The sequence below is a fragment of the Varroa destructor genome, unplaced genomic scaffold (assembly GCF_002443255.2).
Source record: "Varroa destructor unplaced genomic scaffold, Vdes_3.0 BEIS01000007.1, whole genome shotgun sequence".
NCBI classification, from domain to species: Eukaryota; Metazoa; Arthropoda; class Arachnida; order Mesostigmata; family Varroidae; genus Varroa; species Varroa destructor.
Genome location: NW_019211460.1, coordinates 37,683,406 through 37,707,439, shown reverse-complemented (window position 1 = coordinate 37,707,439; position 24,034 = coordinate 37,683,406). Strand labels below are relative to the sequence as shown.

The following is a 24,034-nucleotide window of genomic DNA, read 5'->3' as shown; positions in this document are numbered from 1 at the left end:
TTCTTAGAATTAACAAGTAAGAAAATGTTACTCGTAACTCGATTTTTATCTTACATGTTTTAGGTGCTGAAAAACTGCGATGAATTATTCCAACGTGAAGAGCTGAGTGCGGTTCCCGATGTGGGATGGCCTGATTGCTTCAACTCTGGTGTGTTTGTGTTTGTTCCTTCAGTGAAGACCTTTGAAGAACTCGTCGCGCTTGCAGATCGCGAAGGCAGTTACGACGGAGGTGACCAGGGCCTACTCAACAGCTATTTCAGTGACTGGGCTACCAAAGACATCGCACGACACCTATCATTTATCTACAACATGAATTCAAGCGTCTTTTATTCATATCTTCCTGCGTTCCTGAAATTCGGACACACAGTCAAGGTTTTCTTTTAGTAATATAAGATAAGATAAGAGATATAATAAGATTCATTAGCTAGATGCTCGTTTCGCTCAAAATTTTCATAACGAACTCAATTCCTATCAGTGATGCTGTCGATTGTCTCAACAATTGTCTCAGAAACCCGTTCCACCTTCTGCACATGTACGTAACGGGCCGAAAACATATCTTTGAACATATCCAAACCGTAATTAGAGAATATTTGCTCCCTACATGTGTAGTTGCTGAATGTTGTATTTTGGTCTTTTGTATATTCTAGATTGTCCATTTCTTGGGTGCGCGTAAGCCGTGGCATTACAGTTACAATCTTCTAACAAACTACGTAGATTGCGGCGATATAAATTATCAAGAACACTTGCGAGTGTGGTGGAACCTTTTCATGAGTCACGTTCAACCAAGACTTACGCCCAACTGTGTAAGTGAATCACAGGCCGGATTTTTTCCTATTATACAGGCAGACATTTTATTGATTTCTTCCTTTATTGCATAGTTCAATAGTACAAACTAACGTACACGTTGGTTGAGGTTGCTCTACCAATATAACATGCCAATTGATTGCTGCCGTACATGTAAACACGTTCAAATCATAAGTATAGGAATCCTCCTTCAAATGCAGCAGTAGTACACACCGATTAATAGTTCTTCATGCAATCACCTCACTGATTGACGGTACACAGGCTGGGCTCGCTGGCGAGATGTCCAAACTAAGCATCAGGAGCGCTGAGGAGTTGCGTAACTATCCCGTAGAGCAAATACTTGGGCCAGAAGCACGGCAATTCGCGTGGGAACGTGGTCAGATAGACTACCTAGGTGCGGACGCCTTCGCCAACATCCAGAAGAAGCTCGACGCCGCCATGGAACCATCGGGTGAGTAAATAAACCGGTTCACATCTGTAGACCAATTATGGTTTAGGCAAGTGATGTTCTTTATGCCATACGAAGATCACCGCTAAACCCCATGGCATTGCTGTTTGATCCTTATGTTGCGCAAGCTCAAATCACAGTGGAGGCCTATCTATCTGCTATTGAGCCTAGTGATTGCACTGCCTGTGATGTCAGCCGTTTGCAAACTAGCGATTCGTCGTACGGTTCCGAGATTTCTGAACCGTGTGATAGCGAATACACTAAAATGAGAATGAGCACGACAAAACAGATTAAATTTGCTTTATTTGACGTCACTGTGAAACGTGCAGCCGGACAAGCTGAATTGAGCGGGAACTTTTTTGCTCAAATATGAGAGTAAGTCTTGTTTCGCATCTAATGCTTTCGATAACAAGATTCAATGTTCGTCACTTCTACTTCCTATTGATCGAGTGCATGGATATATTCGTTTGCCATAGTGCTTATTCTCTTTTATTTTGTTGGTTTGCGAGGTAAGGTCTCCCACTACGGGACAGAAAACCACGCGCCAACGCCACCAGTACAGTAATGATCACTATCATCATCATTATCGCCAAAACTACGTTCTTCTATGTTCGATAGTAGTTGTTGCTTAATTATTACTTTGGTTCGCCGGTCGCTGTCATCGTTGTTCGTCCAATCGATCGATCCATTCAACGTGCGCAGCGCTGTCGCGGCTCAAACCAGTGGCGCTCTCTTCGCTTATGGAGACGACGGCAGACGAAGACGACGATAAAAGGCCATTGGTGGCGCCTTCACAGACTCCCGACAGCGGCTCCCGAGTCCGCCCACAATCATCACAACCCCACGACCATGAGCAACATTTCCACATTCCCGCTTTTACATTGTCACGTCCCTTAATCAGTATTTCCGCTGCTGCTACTACTGCTACTACTGCTACTACTGCTACTGCTACTGCTAGCAATATTCGGCCAGCACATGCGCTGTCCCCAGTACCTCACTCACTGTCAACAACAGCCTCTGTTCAATCCCTAACGCAACCTTTTCCTTTCCTGCCTGGAGTTTCTCCGTATCATCATCATTTACAAATTTTGCCATTTCCTTTTGGCTTGGCTATGGCTGTACCCACACCTCCAAGGGCAACTAGCTCATTGCCAAGTAGACCATCGCCAACCCCATTTCCTTTTCCCATGCGGACGAACACCGCTGGCTTACTGAACGTACCCCAGCAACCTCCATTAACGCTTGGCCCCGATAACCTTTCGATCAGTACCACTAATTCTAGCTTCAATGAGATTGACCCAGATCGGAGTCGAAGCAGCGCCAGCAGCCTAACATCCCTTCCGAAGATCGACGAAGTGATTGAAGACGTCGACCCTAACTCGGTTGTTGTTCCCTTCCGTACGTTCGTCGATGCCGCGGTCAACACCGACCTAACGCTTACCGATATCCTCTACACGAGTAGAGATGACCTCGTAGGGGGCACGGTGAGAAAAGCCTTTCCTGAGGATTTATTTTTGCTGTCGCCAACGTCGCTCGGTGGAAGATCTCGTCATAAACAAAAGCAAGCTTTGTTAGCTAGACCGAGCGAAGGGACAATTGATGCGCGCCTGGATGTCGTCGAGACCCCGTCACGGAGTAAGGCCAGCGACTCGAAAGAGACCAGTAATACCGAGGACCGTCAAGAGCAGAGTGAGGACTCCCAGAACGCGATCGTCACGGACGGCCGCGAAGATCCAGCTAAGAAACCTGATGGAGGCTACTGTAGCATGACGTAACGGCGGTCCACCCCGGAGTCCACCCCACTCCCCAACGCCGGCGAACTTTAATCCATACGCTCGTTTTCACCAGAGATTTGGCTCTCCTTCAATAAAAAAAAGATAGACAAGCTGAGCATGCACATTTTTAAGCAAAAGAAGTGCTAGTCCAAGCGGTGATACCAATTTAGCATTCCAAGGCAGTTGATGCGGTTCCGTCAAGATGAGGCGCAAGCTATTTCCGTATGTATTCCGTGTCCAATGTACACAGACGTCTCGTGCAGACACGCTCGTATTAAACTCCTAAAACTGCCACCTAGTCTATCTGATAAATTATCACAATCGTCGTACTATGTGATTTGATCTTCAATGACTCGCGCTTCCTTTTGTTTCCTTACCCTTCATTAAAACTCTGTAGAATTATCCTCTGTTTGCTGTTGCGGATCCTGCTGCTGTACAATTCTGCTGAGCGTCTTTGCAAAAACGCTGTTCTCCTAAAGACAAGCGATGCTGATCTCTTCGAACTCGTTGCATTTTGTATATTCGAAAAAAAAATAATGGCCATGCATAAGGGGTGGGGGGCACATGACTATCGAGTCTTTGAGGTCGCTGTGGCAGAACATTCCAGCGCAGTCGTGCGTTCATAGCTGTTTCTTGAGCTATGTTTGTAATCGATTGCGGAAGGATGAGTAACATGTACGATTTACCTCTAACATCACATGACAACCATACATACATAGTTTTTACTTTACTACAGAGTGTGCGATGTGGGGTTCTCAGGCCTGGATGGTGTGGCCTGGACCTAACCTGGATGATGTTGCTGGTCGTTGTTATTATTGTTGTTGTCATTGTTGTTGTTGGTGGTGGTGTTGATGATGATGATGATGATGATCGTTATGATGGCGATGATGACGATGATGTAGCGAGAGGCGCGAAAGAATTGTTGTTGTTGTTGTTGTTGATGGTGGTGATGAATATGATGATGATAGTAGAACTGAAGATAATACCAAGCCGAGCGTGATAAGGTCTTTGACTTTCAGCCGCTCCGCCTGACGCCGTGACCACCGCCCCTTCAGCCCAGCAACCAGCCGCCCCAACTTCCGGGCCTGGGGTGTCGACCCCGCAACCGCCGCAGCAGCCTCAGGCGTAATTAATGTCATTAGGCTCGGGAGGTGACGATGATTGATGGTGGTTTATGGAGAGCAGCACCGTATGAAGCAGCTAGAAATATTCTGGCAACTCGCTGGACGAGAACCCGCACAACTACTAGATTCAAGACGTTCATGGATATAACAGTAGTAGTAGTAGCAGCAGCAGCATGGAAGCCATTGACATTAGTCGAATTATCAATTTAATTACATAGTTTTTAAATGTCTTAGATGCGCGACAATGGTGACGATAATAAAGGAATGAGTCCCGACTGCTCTCTCATAATGTCATTTTACCTTTACGAAGCTTGCCTTTTTTCCAATAGAACACTCATTTTTAAACCTGTACAACAACAGTTACATAAGTAGATATATATATATGATATACTATGATGGGCTTACTGGCTACGCTGACTGTAGTAAATTGAACTTGACGATGCAGTCTTTCGACGTAACGTCTCATAGCCTGAGGGACAAAGTGTTGCGGGATTTGTTCAGAGGTCGCTTTAGGCATTCTTATCAAACATATATATATATATATATATATATATATATATATATATATATATATATATATAGAACACTATTTATTATCACTGGTTCATATGATTGAAATCATATGAAATGTTAAATGTTGAGTGCAATAACTTCAACATCAATTGTTAAGTTGAGCAAAAGCGTTACACCGACATATTTTACTAAAACACGGGACACGAAGAAAATGAACACACACAAATATTATATATACATTATATATATAGTTATATATACATTATGGAAATATATAATATTTAAAGAAATGAAAGCAAAACAATTTTTAATTGTTGCTCTAGCAAATAATATAAAAAAGTAAGCAAATAATAAACGGTCAACAAACAAAATGGATTTATTCATTTATATAACGTAAAATTATGAAGAAAAGATCGGGGCAACCTGAGTTTGGTTAGTTGAAAGATGTCAAAGCTACTATATACTATTCTTAGAAAGTTCTGTCTGACAATGAAAATTAGAAATATATTTATCACAGCTCAGGGACAGGGCCGTAGACTATCTACCGATTGCTAATGAGTAACAGATGAACGTCAAAAAAAATTCTACTCAACGAAGCTGTCATTGTATGTAATTTGTTTAATGTACCTGCGTGTTTAGGTAAAACGCATCGAAAATATCCTACGCGCTGATTTTCTGCCGTGTCCAAAGTTCCTATCGATCGTAGCAGGCCCATTATATTGTTGACCCAGTATAGTGCCGTATGCAGGAGTCGTTCACACAAATGGAGTATTTAGTGGTACATTACATACAAACTAGTCTAGAGAGTTTAATAAATATGTGAAGTATGACAACTTTCAAAACGCAGTATTTATTATTTTTTCGTAAATTCTTGTTGCTATTAAGTAACAAAAAATGTTGATAATGTACATCGCTGATGGCAAGATGGACGTCAAGTTTAACTTTGTGTGAATATAACAGGCACTCTACATAAGTATAAATAGTCGGGGTCGCGCAGAAACGGGGCTGGATAGAAACAAGAACAATACGACAATTCGGCTGGCGCGTCGCACGTTTTGGGCGCGCGTACGTCGATGTCGACCTGTTTCCGTATGGCATATTTATTTGACCCTTAGTGCTTACATACGTTCCAACCCGGTCGGTCTATACTTCCGCACAAATTCAATCCAGCATTGCTGAGAGAAAGTAAACAGCATCGACATTTTTTACCGAGAAACACAGGAGCGTAAGATAAAGTATATTATATGTACAGATAAGGAAGATTCCCTATTCATGGTAGCACAAAATGAATAAAGTATTCGTGTCTATAGAACATCGAACTAATTACATATTAATTTATGCGGTGGCTAGGTCTGCAGGTTGTCCGCACTGAATATAGCGCACCCCGCATCCACACAATAGAGGGATCAACAGTAAGTAAACAGTAATTCGTTCCGCTACATTGCATCTTTGTTTGCTATTATCATTACCTTCGACGCATCTCTTTCGACGTATCACTCTTCCCGTCATTGTTACTGGGTATTTCGACGTTCCCATGAACATCCGCCTTTTCCTCGATCCCCGACTGTGCAAAACGCCAGGCTAAAAGACTCACGACGTTGCTACGTCGTCTAACAGGCAGGTAATTTTTATGTTCCATTTACTGCGCCTTGTAGAGCAAACGAAAACGTGTAAAATTTGAAATACCCTCTCGCTTTGTCTCTTCCTCTTCCTTTTCTGGATGGATGCGCCTTGATCACGACGAGATCAGAGGCCGTATACCCAAATGTGGCCGTCAAATAGTCTCTTGTGCAGAAGTCAGTCACAACTCTCAGGCAACACTTTTCGTCGATATCATCTTGAAAATATTGTTTGACGCTTGATGCTAAATGGGGAAATTTGCTCATTTTGCACTACTGTATATGACGAGTACCGTAGATAGCCAGAACGTCTAATAAGGCTTATTTTTGAAAGCTCGAACTAATGTTGTAATAAAACGTACCTCCTAGTGCTAATTTGAAAAAGTATAAGTGTATCTAAAATAATGTTTTTTTTTTTATCACATTTTTCAGATATCCTTCTCCGAGACTTGAAATTTCCCTTTAGTAATTTAGTGGTGACTGGAAAATGTTCTATGCAGGCCATTTCTGTCCCTGCCTTAGTTTATAGATAAAGTTCAATATCCATTCTTTCCACAAGGATGCCAAACGCTAAAAGGTAAGGCATCGAAGAAGTTGACTCTGTCGATTGCTGAAGGCAACACGACATCCATATCGGTATAAAAACAAAGCCGTCTTGATCCGATCTGATCTGCTGCTGCTCAGAGATCCCAACTGAAAAGATGATGTTTCACCAGCATGTCACGAACACCTTCCCGGAGTGGTTCCTGCGACGGTGGAGTCTTATTCGGTAGTTCCCAGTCTGGACTCAAATTAAATGAAAATTGATTCAATAACCTGTAAGCAAAGTTCCTTAATTAGTTATTAATTGATGTTCGAAATAGTAGACCGTCATTCAACTGTCAAACCGATCGAACGTTTGTTTCGGCAAACCTGTTTCATTTAAATAGGTCTGTTTTTAATTAGCAGGACAGCATCACGTCTATGTTCGACGTAGTTCATTCATAGAAAGGTCACTTTTAGAAGCACACAGAGGTGAAATATGCAGCTTTACCTTTACAAATAAATAATACGTGTGGGTTATTAGCAGTAAGCAAAAGGGCTTCCGAAGAAGTTAACATGTTGTTATTCTAAAATGAGCTTTGCTACTGGTGATAATTACTAATGAAATAAAGTAACCTGAGTTCGCATTTGATTTGCACCCAGCCCGGGGAGTTGACGAAGGACCAGGGATGGTACCACTTATGGACGACGTCCACTCGTGAGCAGAGCACCTCGAACCAAAGGTGAAGCAGCTGTTCGTTGAGACCAAGGCACACAAGTGTGCGTAACTTCACATCTAAAGCAGCTTGAGCCGCATCGTGTGTCACATTAATCGTCTGTACTGACTGCGTCCATACATCCAAGCGCAGTCAAAGCCAGAGTAAAAAAAAAGTCTTAGAATAGGTCTTTTCGGTTATGGCATACTTCAATAGATATATCTGAACGTGGCTATATAGGAGCAGAGATCATCCAGATAAATTGTGATAAAATGTACTCATGAGTGTGTTACACGATACAGAGAAACGGCATGAAACTACATCATCGTAGCTAACAAACCCGAAATAGAAGCTCTTCAGGAGAAAGCACTTTCCCATCCTCGTCCAGCCTGAAGGTTTTGCAGAGCACGAGCCTCGAGTAGACTGAATCGAGGTCTTTTTCAACCTGGCGACTAGCCGCCTCCTCGATGAACTGCCATGGATGTTGTGGACTAATAGATAGTTGACCGAACGAGGGCCGACGCATTCCGTACTCCAGAACAGCCTTGATAGCCGGACAAAGGCTGAAATACGTACCGATCGTGTAAAGCAGCGTATTCGTACCAGTAACTATTTCTGCCGGAATTGGAGCAAACGATGTCGTTTAACTTGTGCCTAACTCTCACCCAGAAAGCCTTAAGTTACCCAGAAGGGAGCCCACGGCATGAGTGGGCCCATTTTAGTTCGTTACGGAGAGCAGACTTACATTGCGGAGTTTCAGCCCCGATGTGAAGTGCTCGATGTGATGTTTCTTTCTACCCGTTATTGGCTATCCGTATTAGTACATCAGGGAAAGATGAACCCGCGATACATATGCCCCTTCTAGATGAAGATATGTGCGAGGCGACGTATTGCAGTGGTTACGGCTGCCGACACCGCCACTGTCATACAATTGTTGTTTTATGCGTGAGAGTCGGTAGACACTTTTTATGGTTACAACCGTTTTTACTACCGTGTTCAGTCGGATAACGAAACAAAGAATTGTTATGTACAAAAAATCCCTTTGGCCCATAGCAACATTAGGCTAATACAGAGCACAACGCACTCACTAAATTCTTCTCGGCAATCCTAGTAAGCACGGCTACACGTGAAGTAACCTAGCCTCGAAACCGAAGGAAGACACTTCGTAGCGTGCCGGAAGCCAGTTATCTAATGCAATACTTATGGGCTGTACCAAACTGTCTACTGAAACAGACACAAAAGCCACCAGGAAGTTTCCGACGAAGTGCAGCTATAGGTTAGCTAATATCATGCTACAGGTCAACCTTGTCGGCACGAATCTACACTGCATCAATTATTCATCATTCCCTAACAAAGCAACCTTAAGCTGAACAATAGAAATACTTTTACAAACGTAAACTAACGGAGCGTTTTCTCACCGTACTCAACCCACGAGGACCTTGTATTGGTTTTATTTGTGAGCGACACACACATTCGACTCTGAATAGTCGCACCACTTCCTGTCCTACCTATTTTATACGGATATGGAAAGTAAAAAGATAAATGCACTACGAAATAAGATGAGGATTAGCCTAGTCATAGATGCCTGTAGAAGATGATTACTGACACGCCGCGAGCAAGATCCGTGATGGCCTCTGTGACGGTGTCGTCTCCCGCCAGCGAATAGGGCTTCGAACGTTCGTCCAGCAGTTTGACAAATTTTGCAGGGAACCAGCCGCGACAGCCGTTCAGTTCACCGATCTGCAAGAAGGAACACAGAAATATATATATATATATATATATATATACACTATATATAATGATAGAGGTAAAGGTTATTTGATATGACTAGGCTAGATGGCAGTCTGTCGAAAATTACCGGTACCCAACCAAAAAAGGACTTTGGATCAATTCCACATTTACAGCTCTTTACAAGGTTAAAATAATCATGAATTAGACGTACCCAACAGTGTTCATCTTTCTGGCTGACGACGGTAATAATGTCGTTTTTCTTGAAGCCGAGCTCGTCATTGTCTGACCGCTCAAAATCGAGCAATGCCTTGGCGCGCTTTTGCCTGTTACCGATAGCGATAGTAAACTGTTGATGATCCTTCGCGTGTGATTCCATTGAATAATCAGCAGTAAGGTTAATCTTCAACTTCGGGTCTAAAGACGTGAAATGACGTGCTATCTGCGCATCAAAACATAAAAACCACAACGGATTTATTCTTCGAAGATACCATTTTATACACCGTATCTGGGACTAGTGTTAATACCTGAAAGTTATTCCGATCACCACAAGCGAACCCGGACGATTTTGAGAACAGACAATACAAAGATTCGAATCTTCTAGAAGCTTTCAGTGAAGGTCTGTTGACCTTATCTGAGAAGACATGAGTCCAGCAGGATGAGACATCCGTTAGCTAGAAATATTTACGCTGAAGGGTCAAGTTTTGGTTTATCTAAGGCCACAGCGTTGTAGAAATTCATTGAAAATTGGTGAAGAGCACTTGACCGAAAACCTAGTATGTAAATGGCGAAGAATTTGCATCGTTTGAAGAACGGAGACGGTAGTTTTAATTGGGGCAATTACATGTCAGGATCCGAAGGACGAGAACGTATTGGCACAATCGACGAGGTTTTTCACAGAGGCAGAGTTTAACGTCTGAGAGCTCTGTCCGTCAAGCCAGTGTTTTACATGTAGAGCTTAAATACTGGATATGGATTATTGGTACGTTATTTATTTGGATACAGGATGACGATGCCTGACCTCATCGCTATGCTTTACTACTAGTTTCTGGCTTCGGCAAAGCGTCATGTAATGTCGGCCTAAATTTGCTTGTGCTGCCAATCTAGGTGTGTGCGATTATAGCGCTTTTTACCCCCCAAAAGGGGCTAAGCATATCCTGTTATAAATTTAATTCAAACAGTCGTAGATAGAGTATTTACATATGGGAACGCGAATCATAAATGGCCATTCAGAAGCCACCAAGGCCATGTGTATAAAAACTAAAAAAGAGTAACGTATATTAAAAAATCATTACTTTGGTTCGACTATATGAAAGGGATTCAGTTTCAAACCCCGTCAGACTCGCTCGTATTAGCCATAATATCAAGTGATATAAAGTTTCATTGAAATTTTCATAGAAGAACACTGACATTTATAAGAGATATCCTAGTCTGTATTTTTATATAGGGTATATAGGTTTTAGAACGTTGTTGTAGGCTTACATAGGAGTTTTATATCTTACATGAACGACGTGAGTACTGCTTGAACATTTTACAACCGTTTACCCAATCTTTCTTTCGATGTGCTTATCTTCTTGTCTTACTCTTGCCTCTTCGTTTACTGCTAATGAGCGCGCTTGTGGCAGTTCTGTGAGACTGAATGCTGCTGCTGCTGCTACTGCTGCCATAAACGCTGGCCATTACTTCGCTGCATCAGGGGGTCACTACATACGTTTCGGAGTACGGCTAGACAGTTCGGTCACTGTATAGGAGTACTAGGGTCATGCACCTGTTTCCTGTGTTTTATTTACCACACACACACGTCATCGTCTAATTCGGCGAATGTAACAAATCAATATGTATTTTCGAGCCGTGCAAATTTGAACTGGGACGGCAGTTTTGAATGTAATACATACAAACGCTAAGTCATGAAAGCGGTTTGCACACCACTATAGCATCGAATATTTATTTTTCCGTCCGGTAGCGACAAACCTAATATCCAGGTGCATGACCTTGTCAGCCAGCATTACCTTAATGATATCCTGTGCTTCGAACAGAACTAGAGATATCGCAAGAATTGTATATTACAGACCTAAAAGAAGACTATGAGGTTCTTTGAGAAATCTCTCGCTAATAAAAATGAATCTGAATGGTCCACCACATAATAACGCATTTACATGTTTAACGTTGGATGCGGTCGATAAGTTAAAGGGGAACAGGCACGTTCGGTCGGCCTAGCTATAGAAAATTCTGCCATGCACATTTTCCTAGGGCGCCCCGGAACACACTAGCTTCTAGCTTTATAGAGGATATACATATTCACAAGGAAAGTTCAAGAGATAGTACTCTTAAAGGTCCCACACGGCCAATGCTTCTAGTCCAGATGTCATCGTCACTAAGATCAAAAAGGCCAAACATTCAGCAAGGCTCAAGTTGGCAACGATGATTGACTGATACACCTAAAATTTGCTACGAGCGTCTCTCATTGTCACTATCGAAATATTGTATATAGGACCTGATATTCCCTGTGATAGATCTTTGGGATACAAACCGGGGCATAGACAGACTTCGTTTCATGCTGTCTGATAGAATGCCGAACGGCGATAGCGGACGTCAAATTCGAAACGTAAAGGATTTGATATTTAAAACATGGACCGAGCTAATCAGCCCTTCAATTCGAGCGGCGTACGGTATAGCTATCATCGACAACAGCGCTACCAGTGTTGACACGTCGGGGCACCAATCGCCATTCGAATACGATATAAGTTATTCTTGACCAGTATCTTCAAGCAAAAAGCGAATACCGATAAAATCGTCACCAGATGTCAGTCAAATAGTCCCGTAGGCGACCGTCGCGCAGCGGCAGAGTAGGACCCTGCAAGCACCCATGCCGTTTCATATCTCTCATTTGTCTTGAATCTACCATCCATGAAGAAGCAGCTCGCATCGCAGCCTTCCACCTTTTCGTAACCGTACAATTCACGTGTGGCCAAACCAAAGCCGACTAGTAATTCATTCTCATGGCACTTAGGTCTACTCAGAAAATCGTAAATAACGTGTTATATGTATGTACGAGACCACTCAAGTGCTGCAAATATTAATCTCATATTTCCACTTTATGCTGCCACACTTACTTAGACGTACTTTTTGAGCTTATGAGGAGGAAGCACGCGTACTTTTTAGACTCTGGGGACGGTCACTAGGATATTGTCACTTGGGCTTGTAGCAGACAAATTCCAGTAGGTTAAGAAAACAGTAAGTCTGAATGGGTCATGGATATATCTTTCATCGTGGACCCACAAGTAAGGAAGCAGCTCGCCCTATAAGCCTTGTCTTTAGTGAGAGATCCACGAGCAGTTTTTTCCAAAATTGCCAAAAAACGAACTTGCGAATAAGTCGCGATGAATTATTGAGTTACGACAGGTGAAGATAGACTAGGCGGATAACTGAACAAAAGCGGCGCCGTCCTAAAGCAGATCTACGGCCGTAAGCTTGTAATGTCTATTTCATGGTATAATACAGGTATTGCTCACTAAAGCTTCAACGGTTATCCAATGTCCTAGAAAAAACAAACCAGTCTATGAGGCAAAGGCCTAGCCCATCTGTCCAAGTGCACAGTAGGATCTCAGAGCCCTACGAACAATACACGGTCACGACTTAGGCACATGCTTATGATCGGTCTCTCGATGTCCTAACGGCCGTACGGCACGCAGTGGAACATTTATTTTTCAATGGAAGCACAGCTTGGTTTTCAATGAATCCTTGACAATTCGTTGTATTTGTTACTGGGTTCTTCCAATAATCACATAGCACGACATGCTTTAAGACAGTGAGCACTAGAGAATATTAAAACTATTCAGTGAGACAATTCAAAAAATATTCAGTGAGTTCTACATAAACCAATGATCAACCTGTCTTCTGATCACAAACGGGTACAATATAAGCTCAATACAAGAGCCAGATCGGCACACATCATGGCGATATACAACTAGCCTTCCCGCTCTTCTTTGTACTACCATTATGTATATGTAATTATACGGTGTAAAGAATTAAGCTTTAGGCCCACCTGCAAGATAGCCTCTCGTAGGTCAACGAGTATTTCGGTTTGTTTAATGTTTTTCGTTCTCACCAACTCGTCTCGACTTTCCTCATTCATGGCATTGGTCGCCGTGCCAAGAATGACTTGCACGACCGATTTGCCTCGTTTGAGTTGTCGCTTTGTTAGGTGCTGCACGCAGATACGCCAATCGATGCGGACATATCGAAAACACAAAGCATATGAAAAATGGCAAAAGTTTACTTCGTTAGTATAGTAGAGTTGTATAGTTGAATAGAGCGCGTTTAACTAGACCGTCCTCAGAAACTTGGCCAGCTCACGATATCCACTCGCTTCTTTATCAGAGCAGAAGCTCAGTCTGAGCGAGGTTGAATAGAGCTGGGACTAGGTTCGGGGCTACGTAGCATATGATAGAGTCTTGAGCTACTGCCGTCTACGGCGCGCATTAGGATATTGTCATAGAGGGTTACCTCATTGTGTTATCGTTGAGGTTTTGTTCTACTCGAATACTTGTTGATGGCAATGCGCAAAGCGTATAATCCACAGGTAAATTATACTTCCTGCTACGAGTCGACGCTGTACACATTCGTACTTTACCATGTTACCCTTACGACGAAATAAAGGATACAGGTATATACAGTGACATACAGATCGCTGACAAACTCGCGTCCAAGCTTGTGATAATGGCAAGAGACAGTTTACCACGAAGGGAAGTTTAAAGGTTGATCAGCTAAAGCTACTACACTACAGTTCATTATAGAATGTTACCTAGAAGTTTGACGAAAACAGTATCCCCAGAGACGACCTGTTGGCTGTTACGATGAGCATACCTGTTTAGGCAGGTTGTGTACGCTCTCAGGATTAAGGAGAACCCCTTGATCTGCCATCAGATAGGCCAGATGCTTCCGTCGAAGCTGGTCTATATTTTCTTGGTACAGTTCAAATTTCTGGCTAGACGAAATCAACTCCTCGAGCTTTGAGCTTTCAAGTTCTCCAGGGAGCGCTGACAGCGCATTAAAGATTTCCGCGGAGTTCTCGAGGTTAGCCAGCTCTGACTCCTTACTGTGAAGTATCGCCAGGGTCACCTGAATACAAAGCAATTAATAATAAGGATCACAACAATAGATTTAACATAGCTAACTTAAAACAGATACGGGATATATCTCGGCTGCTGGACTCATTAGAAGGAATGTAAATTGTTACGCGTGAAGCGCTCACCGGCGAGCCACTTGTTTTCATATATGTTTTGACGGCTTTTAAAATAGGCTTTTAAAATAATAATATAGCTATTTTAGAGCAGCTTCATCGTGATAAAGACTGAACACGTCACTGCTCTCTCATAAAGTTCTGCCCCGTCACACGGGGATTATAGTTAATGCTAGTTAGCAAATATCATTTTTAATCCTGAAGTAAATATAAAGCCTAGACGCCCTATACTTTTGTTATAAGCTTCCGTTGTTTTTAACTGCCCACTACAGTCGTTCAGGTCAGATAGGCAAAACCATTTTTCTGTGGCTGATCCGAAACAGACTAATAATCAGAGGGGCTAATCGAAGAACGACGAAATAGTAGCGTTGAAATCTATAGCATAGTGTCAATCAATTAACAGAACGATATGCCGCTCATTAACTAGTCAGTATTGGCATGCTCGGGTAGTACTTTGATATCGCACTGTATATAATTTTTTTTATTTAAACATATATGTTATATAGACATGTTAATTACTTGCGCTATAGGAAGTTTGACGCCCGTATCTGAATATATAATTACATGCTATCTAATGGTTATTTCGTAGAAAATGCGAGAATATTTGTTCTCGTAAAAAATACCAAAATTACATAATTATATTTTTTTTTATTATCTAATATAACGTATATGCTAATAAAATATTGTTGAGCTGTAACAGGTCATACGCAAATAAATTTCATTGATCGAATTTCTTTAAAAATAATATCTCAAAATCAAATGTTCGTGCGAACCTGAAATAACAGGATGGAGCCGTGAAAAAAGAAGAGATCCCAGATACGAAGAAGGCATCGTGTGTTGAGAACCGAAGCGAACGCTGTCAGGAACCATTGTAGAGTGATCAAGCTTAACTCGATGTCATGTTCCAGCAGAAGTGCGTGAAGCTGCGGTAGTTCCGTATCTATTTTTACAATAACATTTTAAATTCCCGTGTTGTTTACTACGTTAGTGGCAACCTTGAACCGACGAACTCTTCTTACAAATATTATTGATATTCAAACAACATTACCAACAGACCAAAGCAAATGTTTTCTCCTTAACTAAAAAGTCCTGTTATGGCCTTCGAACATACGAGACCTATCGATGTCAATCTAAAGGGAACAGTGCTACAAAGACAAAGGCTCTCGTTCTTCTCGTTACGAAACTTCATCTGAAAAATTCACTTATATGACACCTACCAATGAGTGCTCTGAGTACTTTTTGATCAGCCTGCACTCCAAGAAGAGTGGTCGCGAAGTACGATGGTGGCAAGAGATCTTCAATAATAGTGCACAGTAACCAAAACGCGTCCTCCTCTTCAAGGAAAAGCAGAAGGGTACCTGCCACCTACAGTTAGAGAGATACGAAGTACAGCATAGGATACGAGTGAACGAAGATCGATTCGCTACAGGTATAAAAGACACTGTTTTGCCACAGATCCTTGTAGTACGTGATTTCTCCGACTACTTCCTCCAGTATAAATAGTGTCTTCAACATTAGGTCTCTCAATCGACAAACGAAAAAGAAATTTTTGACCAGTCCTGCTATAGGATCTACTGGCTTTTTTTCCAGGAAGTCTTACCACAAAATCGCATTACCGCTAGATCACTTAGCTAAGTCAGGAAAACGTGCACAACTTGGTCGTGTAGACAAAAGTAAACGATGACGGAATCCTCCGTGGTTTGATCTTAAGCGTACTTTACATTCGCTTCCAACAGAAGCTTACGAACGGCTCAACTGACGGTTACTCGAGCGGCTGTCAAAAAGGGCTCAATTCGGGAGGGCCTTAGTTGGCACAGCTGCTACGGAAAGGCGAAGGGTGGCCCAGTAAACGGATCAGACCGCTCTGGTGCCACTGCCAGAAGAAAGTTCACAGGACACGCGATGCTTTCTGCAGACCAGTGTCGTCTGGCGACCATCAATGCCAACTGACTTATTTTAAGAGTAACTTCTAGTATGAACACCGTTAGGATTGCATAATTTATTTCGACCCAGGTTCACAGGCTGGAATATAACACTGACTGCTATCCTTAGTTGATCACCAGAGGCTTTTATTCACGATAAACCTTGTAGAAATTAAGTCAATCAAATAGGAAACTGAATCAGCTCATCTAGAATTCACTTATTGGGCCATATGATAATACCTACGAGGCTCATAGTATAACCATTCTTCGCTGTTTATATGTTGTTGAAAAAGCTCACAAAGCGCAGGTATAAGATAATAATAATAATAGTTATTCCGCTTTGAGCCACGTGTAGTGACAACTCATCAGAAGCTTTATGTGTTCGAAACATCAATTTTTTTCGTCAGAGGACAAAATCACTTTACATATAGACAGAACTGTACGTACAAAATCGATCACGGCATAGTATTTAATTTTAGTATAATTTTTTTTTTATAATTATAAATTTAGTTATCGAAAAGATATATTGTCTAATACCAACCATGCCCATCCCTTGGCAATAGCCAATATCTGGGTAAAGCCAAGCGATCCCCCGGAGAATTCGACGAAGGCGTGGAATACCTGAAAGTTAACACTGGATAGTATTATTGAGCAAAGAAGTCATGTACTGCTTATTTGGATTAGGCAAACATTTTCGAAAGTGTTTTTCTGACCTGACGAACACTTCGGAGCGCATTGACAAATCAGGATCATCGTTCGATAAATATTCTCAAGAGCAACTCACATGTTCATGTCTGTAAAAGCTTCAGAAATGGCTTCAAGTTAGCAGCAATGAAGGCCAGGAGTTTTTGAAAACTTCGGCTCCTCTTGTTGCTGCTATTTAATGGTTATACTTGAACGCTAAGAACATACAGAGGTTTAAAATCGTAGAATGAATGGAAATTTTTTATGAATATTTGTACTGAACAAAGTAACGAACGCTTTACGTCGAGTTGCTTATTATAACTTGCTTTATTCACATACAATTTATAGTTCGATTAATTATCTTCTTACAGTATAATAATGCAGTCAGCGGTTCATTGGATAGCGGATGTTTTAATCGTATACATCGTATATAATTTATGTAACTACTGCTACGCTATAATAACTATCAAACAGGTATATAGTGCCATATGCCGAAAATGCCATAACTTTACTCGTCTTTCCTGACAGTAACATCCTGCTTTATATATATAATACAGGGATTATGTATTAGATATATAAAGCATACTTGGAAGCCGACACGAATGGATATGGAATACATTCATTCAGATTAGAACATAAGTGCAAATAAACGTTCGCCGTACCTCACAACTTATTTCGGCAGAGGCACAACTTGCTGTGTAGGTCCATAGATAAACAAGTTCGTACTGTGCATAGTCAGGATAAACGCGTGGGGTCTGCAAACGGTTTGTTTTGTAATGTTCGATCAATATGGAAAAAAGGTGATGACGCTATCACGGGAGTTGGATAGGATCGGGGTATCGGCACGGGGCTAAGTATCCACTATCAAACAGCTTTAAAATATATGAAGAGTGTTGGCTACAAAAAGAAATCGATCATATTTGGGTCTGCGATAAAATGCAAGTAGAAATTTGCTTGGCAGCCTGTGGCAAAGCCCAGAGTGCTATGGCGAAAATCTGGTGAATTTAAATAGAATGATCGATCATAACTAACAATATGACAACAATTTTCTTGGAAGAAGTCGACCGGTATTGGAAAATTTTTAATGGGAAGTTTTCATGTATCCGCTTCATATGTCACAGTTCGTATCACCAAGCTCGGTGATGCCGAGGTCTCGTTGGCTTTTTATAGGATGGCGGCGAGTTAGTTCAATCGTGTGGCGCATATTTATTTCAGTGATATAATTTTAAAACGCAAAGAAATTGTTTGCTTCAATTTTTCTTAAAATGGCCGACACCTTTTTCGACGAGTCGGTATATGTACACGTTGATTTTCGCAAACACAGACGTTTATAACTGAATAATTCACCATAACTTTTTCCGTAGTTGAACGAAAGATTACCTTACGTCCTGCTTTGTTCGTTCATGACATCGGGTCTGTTTATCTACTAATCCCATTTGCTGAACTAATTTTCTGCTTTCAAAGTATTTATCTTCATTACTGTAGCTGTGCAGAAGACCACCTATATATCTGCCCTAATATTCGAATAACTACTTGATATATAAATTACTGAATGAGTTAAGTTCCTGAATAAGTTAAGGTAAATTGATTATGACCAACACCTAAGTTACAAGGACTGTTGAGAGAAAAATTCGTGGATCGTTTCCGCAACCACTACAACGTATTCCTAGAAGCACAAGAATTAATAAGAATCGGCTGTGAAGTGTTTTGTAGGGACATTTATATGGGACTCGTATATTCTGAACTCCTGATCATAGCACGCATGCGGCTCAACGTCACAGGGGCTTACGTTGAACACCGACAAATCAATTAAGGATCGGTAAAGCTTAAAAATACCGCATCATCTATGTAGGCTTTATATATATATATATATATATAATTCAAGCTCTCTTTTGTAACCTGTTCGTTTATCGGTACAATTCACACTTAAGGACTTCATGCGACCAATTTTCAATTACTCTGCATGGGCTGCCAAAAGCCATTCCGGCGGATTCTGGAATCCGATAACTTTTCAAGTGCGTGTAGCTGGCAGACGAAATTTGGCTGGGAAATATTGTGAGTGAAATCCGATTGAGCATTTTTTGCATCAAAATCAACACCCAGTGCTCAAGTTTTCATTCCTCGAAGTTCACAGCGCTGCAGAAATTTATCAAAGATTCTAAAGACATTAGGTAAGGAGGCCTTTGAGTACATGAATAGTGCAAACGTTTCAATGATGGAGATTGGGGTGTTGAGGGCTAGTGAAGAGCAACTGGATGTCGGGACCCGAAGAACAGAAACGCGGTGCTACAAGTAAAAGGGCTTTTCGCAAGAGTAGAGCTTAAAGTAAAAGGGCTTTATTGGCTAAAAGCGGCATTTCGCATGCAACATTTTACAGAATAATAATTCAAATACTGGAAACCCAGAAACTGAGTAAAAAATTGACCCTGCGTGAATTGACTTCAGATTAGCGCGTGTGGTGAATTTCAAACGCAATATGCCCAATTTTGGCATGGGTCCACTAAGAGAAACAGCAGGCGGGGAATGACATCGCTTTGCAAAGAAGTTGAGTTCAACGACAGTGTCGAGTAGGTACGGAGGTAAAATGATGGTAATACCTGCAATGCACATTAGGGGCATCTGCTACAATCAGACGCTTGTCCAAATGAGATAATAAATACAGCCTGTTCCTGGAGAGACTCGTGTGCTAATGTTGGAACAGAAATCGAGAGCACCCAGTCTGGTTAGCGCGTCGCCATGGCTTAGCCACTTCCCGCAAAATTAATCAAAGGAATATTTTATTTCAACGCGCTTATTTTGCCCATCCAAATGTGCATAATTACGGAGCTTTTTCATCCTATAAAAAAGAGCACTGGTGATCTAGCGTATATTATTGATAGAAGTCGTCGATAAAAAAATTGCATGTGGAAATACGAGTGGTATGAAAATGGTCGTCCAGAAGCCGCCAGAGCGCTAGAAGAAGGTTGTAGAAAGTAAAAAAGGGTCCACTTATAATACTAAAACTCATCATTGTAGCCCAACTGATTTAGACTAGATTACAGACACCACTGGCTACCTAATAAATATTGCTGTTTGCTTAAAAACTGATCGTGCTAAAGGATTCGTTACTTAAAGTATTGATCTTGCAGATCCTCTATATCTACACAATGCTATTTACTTAAAGCGGTGCTCTCTGTACAACGCATTTATTTCGTTATATCTACTTGCTCTGAGAAGAACTGCATTAAAAATTATCGCAGTACTTACCAGTGGAGTCTTTTTTAGCAAAGCAAATATTATTTGGCAGAGTTCGAAGCAGATCCTTCTCGATCTGTTTCGAAGTCATCTGATGATCTCCAGCGGATGCCTTTACGATATCATGGTAATTTAGGTCTGAGGTATCGCGTTTTCGGAATGCTCCCGATAGTCGCATCCACAGCTGTGGCCGCAGTGAGTGCGGGATACCTAAAACGCGGATCTAGTTTTGAGCGTAATCGAAGATACTTTTTTGGAATTTTCTTTAACTGTTATCCTATTTATCTTAAAAAAAAATACTGGCATTTACTTTTTCGAGTAAAGCGTTTCCAGTTGTGAGTTCTGTGAAATAGGCCGCAACTGTCTTTCGACTTGCAGTTGGCATCAACGATAGTTTTTGGACCTTTCTGTGTTCTGCCTTAGTTCTGCTTAATACCCGCGTTATACGACCCGGTTCCTGCTCAGAAAGGAGCACAACCAAATGTCTACTAGCTCAATACATGTATATCCACTAGAAATAATTCGCAAAAGCAACAACAGCCTAATAAAGAGAAGTTCTTATTATTAAAACGATGAGGAGAAGTTTAACTTATTGTTCCATGTGAAAATGAACCAGCTTTTGTAACCTATGTTGCTATTATTTTAAAGGGCCTTAGAAATGGTCTTAAATGTCCTTTCTTAGTTAAAAAACTAAGTTTTTACACTTCTACATATCTTTTAGACTCATACTGCATACGCTTGTGATAGGGCAATAGAAACTTGTTTCTGTACGAATTTTATAGGCACATGATGACCTAGGTTCAAAACTTGGCGTGGGTACTGGGAATCAGTCGTCGAAAGCAATGGTTTAGGTGAGACTCGATTTTGATTTACTCATTTTTCTAGAGAGTGTTCGAGAGGGGCTTGTTCTGTGTTTTCTAGAGGGAACGTTTACGATGATCCGTCAAAATTTTGTGTTTACCATATGTAGTAGTATATAATTTGAATGCTATCAGTTAGCTATCAGCATTTATTATGATGGGCATAACACATTTGCACTACTAAAACGTAAAAATGTTGACCTGGACCATTCTCGAATTTTCATCTGGCAGTAATTGAAGGTTCCATATCATATAATAAATGAAACCAAGTTTTTTTGGGTACGAATCATATATTCGGTTAAAAGCTATCATAACAGGACACTTGCTCAAAGTAAAAGTCATACTTTCAAGAAAAAGACCAAGTTCTCTGTGTGTAGCTGTAAAACTTATATATAAATACCTTTTTTAGTGATCATCGTGCAGAGTCTGTCGGTTTTATCAAGGTAACGATCGATTTGATGCCAAGTGAGTTCAGCGTTTGTGTTGTCCGAATGCGCAAACTCGAGGTACCCAATCCACTCATCACGATGCGTGGCTATTTCAAGAGGTGAGGCACTGTCGTTGCTGTCATTGTTTCCCGATGTCGTCCCATCTACGCTGCCTATCCTATTCGTAAAAGAAGAGGCCTGTCTTTTTCTGTGCGGCGAGTGTTCGTCCTCCAAACGGAAGCCAAATTCGTCGTACCGGCACTCATGGTGACAACCTACATCCTCGGGCTACAGCGCGACGTACAGAAAATCAAAATTAAAGTTGTGCTGATGGCATTCGATGTGGGATAGATTTATAAACGCTATTATTGCTGTGCCAACCGTTTCGCTTACTCGTTCCATAATGAAACCAAAATAGTCAAACTGAGGTTTGTAACACACAGCAAGAACAAGGATGCTCACGGGGAAGCCGATTAGCAGACATTAATATTATCTTGATAAATTGAGTAGAGCTAACGGTTTATATGCTTTAGAGAAAAAAACAATGGAGTCAACCTGCATGGCGAAATCGTAACGAAGACAGTTATTATCGTCTAATTTTGTTGTGATAAATATATAGTAGAGATCAATGGCCGCTTACATTCAGATAAGCCTTAATTTTGTTATCATTATCTAACTGTCGTAGCCAGAACTTTATCAAGGAAGCAACACTTTATTACTGTAAAATGTATTCAGTCCTGCCAGCGGCGGAACAATTCATTGTTTGAGTTGAAGTAACTGGAATACCTGCGTGCTCATGTGTATTGGCACGTACTTGCGCGAACGAAGCAAACAGGTCCAGTGGCCACATGGAAGGAATGAGTGCGGAGAAGGGGCCCCCAGGCGACGGTGAATAGCCGCTATTGCGACCGAATACACTGGCACGCACCGAAACAGCTTCCGACACCTCAGGTTCATCTTCGTCCTCCGAGAGAGTATCCGCTGAAATGGCGTCGTCGCGCGGTAACATAAACAAGCACGATACTTTACCCATCAATCAAAGCAATCACATTTCTCTACTTGTGCTGGATATTTATCTCGTCGTTGACCACTATTCTTACGCTGAAATTGCTGCGGGAGGCCCAACTGCGCTATTTTTTGTATGATTATGCAGAATATTTTTCACGCTATCAATAGCACAATAGGTTCGATCTTGAGCTAGTCGACCTGGCGGTAAATTGTCAACCTTCTATTGGACTGTATTCGGCCGCACCAGTCCACCTTCGGCACCTATGAAAGGTCAGAGCCTAAAATAAGCAAGGGTTCGGATGAATCATCTAACATTCATCTATACCATTACTAGTGGTACAACGACAACAACGATAACAGCGACAAACTAAACGAACATTGAACGCCCTGAGTTCTCTTGGTCAGGCAGCTGGATTTATAAGAGACGCGGCAGACCCGCAGCGGTTGAATTGTGATCAAAACAAGCAATAACTATAGAATGTAGGGGACGGACACACAGTTGCCGTCGGTGTCTAAGCTCGTATGACGCACAGCTTCTAATCGACTGATTGAGCAGCACTCAGATATGAACTGAGCAGAAGTAGCGGTAGCAAGTAACTGGATTTTCCGTTCATTCAGTTTGCTCCCCTAGAAGGATTAGCAACAGCGACATCAGTACTAGGGAGGAAATAGAAAGTATCGCTATGCCGAGTGACTAGTGGTGCGGTGCCACTAGGTCACAGGACAACAGCACAAGGTATATTCGTCGAAACATCTGAATATCTGCTAGCAGCGGCAGGAGTTAAAATAAATTCGATGGCAATCAGAGCTAAAAGGACCACAGAACTGTCCGCTCCTGCTCTCAAGGTCGAAGCTGTGGTTGATTTTTTAATCATTATTTTATCACTATGTGTCTTGTTATCAAACAACAGCCGCTATCAGGTAAAAGTACGGTAGTGGACGCGTATTGACGTTGCGCTCCGAAAACATTTTCGACTTACCGATGGGAGCTCCCTTTGAATAGCCATCATGTTGCCCACCCACACCAAGTATGGAACGGGCGAGCTCCATCGAACCCACCGAACACCTCGTACCAGTCACTTATTAGTCGTCACGACGTGACAGAAACTCCGTAAATGATGTGGCTAAAGGATCCATCGAATGTCACAAGTCTCGCAGAAAAAGTAAACACATATGGAGTGAAACTGTGTGTGCGTGTATATGTCTGTGTGTGTGTGTGTGTGTGTGGTGGCAGAAACGCAGACACACGGTGCGAGGTCTGGTTGCAGCGAGGGGCGAGAGGGCTCACCAGGCCAAGCGAACATGCCAACAGGCAACCTGCCTACGAGTAGGTCAGTGACAGTGATGGCCTGGCTTTTCTCACTCACGGCTCTTCGATCGATCGCCATTGGCCAGCACTGGCGAATT

The 24,034-nt window shown here is 41.8% G+C and overlaps 2 protein-coding genes across 13 annotated transcripts in view; one reads left to right on the top strand and one right to left on the bottom strand.

The window, feature by feature from the left end:
- Gyg (glycogenin 1) overlaps positions 1-5,506 on the top strand; it is a 14,066-nt gene extending 8,560 nt beyond the window's left edge. For 4 of the 8 annotated variants that reach the window (XM_086975027.1, XM_022814741.2, XM_022814739.2 and 1 more), the window contains exons 3-6: positions 64-372; positions 648-803; positions 1,066-1,255; positions 1,955-3,885. In XM_086975027.1, the coding sequence (XP_086831153.1) occupies positions 64-372; positions 648-803; positions 1,066-1,255; positions 1,955-3,027 (1,728 nt within the window). In that variant the 3' untranslated portion in view covers positions 3,028-3,885. Of the gene's footprint in view, positions 1-63; positions 373-647; positions 804-1,065; positions 1,264-1,766; positions 1,913-1,954; positions 3,886-4,046; positions 4,457-5,303 lie in introns of those variants that run through there. The other 4 variants (XM_086975029.1, XM_022814743.2, XM_086975028.1 and 1 more) reach the window with 4 other exon arrangements.
- Positions 5,492-24,034, bottom strand: LOC111254197 (small G protein signaling modulator 3). Of its 5 annotated transcripts, XR_015317223.1 has the most exons (15): positions 23,608-24,024; positions 22,434-22,600; positions 21,592-21,907; positions 20,344-20,541; positions 16,955-17,034; positions 15,709-15,856; positions 15,265-15,431; positions 14,116-14,370; positions 13,295-13,456; positions 9,464-9,691; positions 9,107-9,261; positions 7,862-8,084; positions 7,442-7,650; positions 6,134-7,099; positions 5,492-5,839 (listed from the first exon to the last, which is right to left on the bottom strand). XR_015317223.1 is itself a non-coding variant. In XM_086975024.1 (14 exons), exons 1-14 carry the CDS (start codon positions 23,675-23,677, stop codon positions 6,964-6,966), a joined length of 2,514 nt encoding a protein of 837 aa, XP_086831150.1. In that variant the 5' UTR covers positions 23,678-24,024; the 3' UTR covers positions 5,492-6,963. The 5 variants fall into 5 exon arrangements, 4 of the variants coding, with proteins under 4 accessions (XP_086831150.1, XP_022670532.1, XP_086831152.1 ...); XM_086975024.1 differs by having other exon boundaries at positions 5,492-7,099; XM_022814797.2 differs by having other exon boundaries at positions 5,492-7,099; positions 9,128-9,261; positions 23,608-24,013.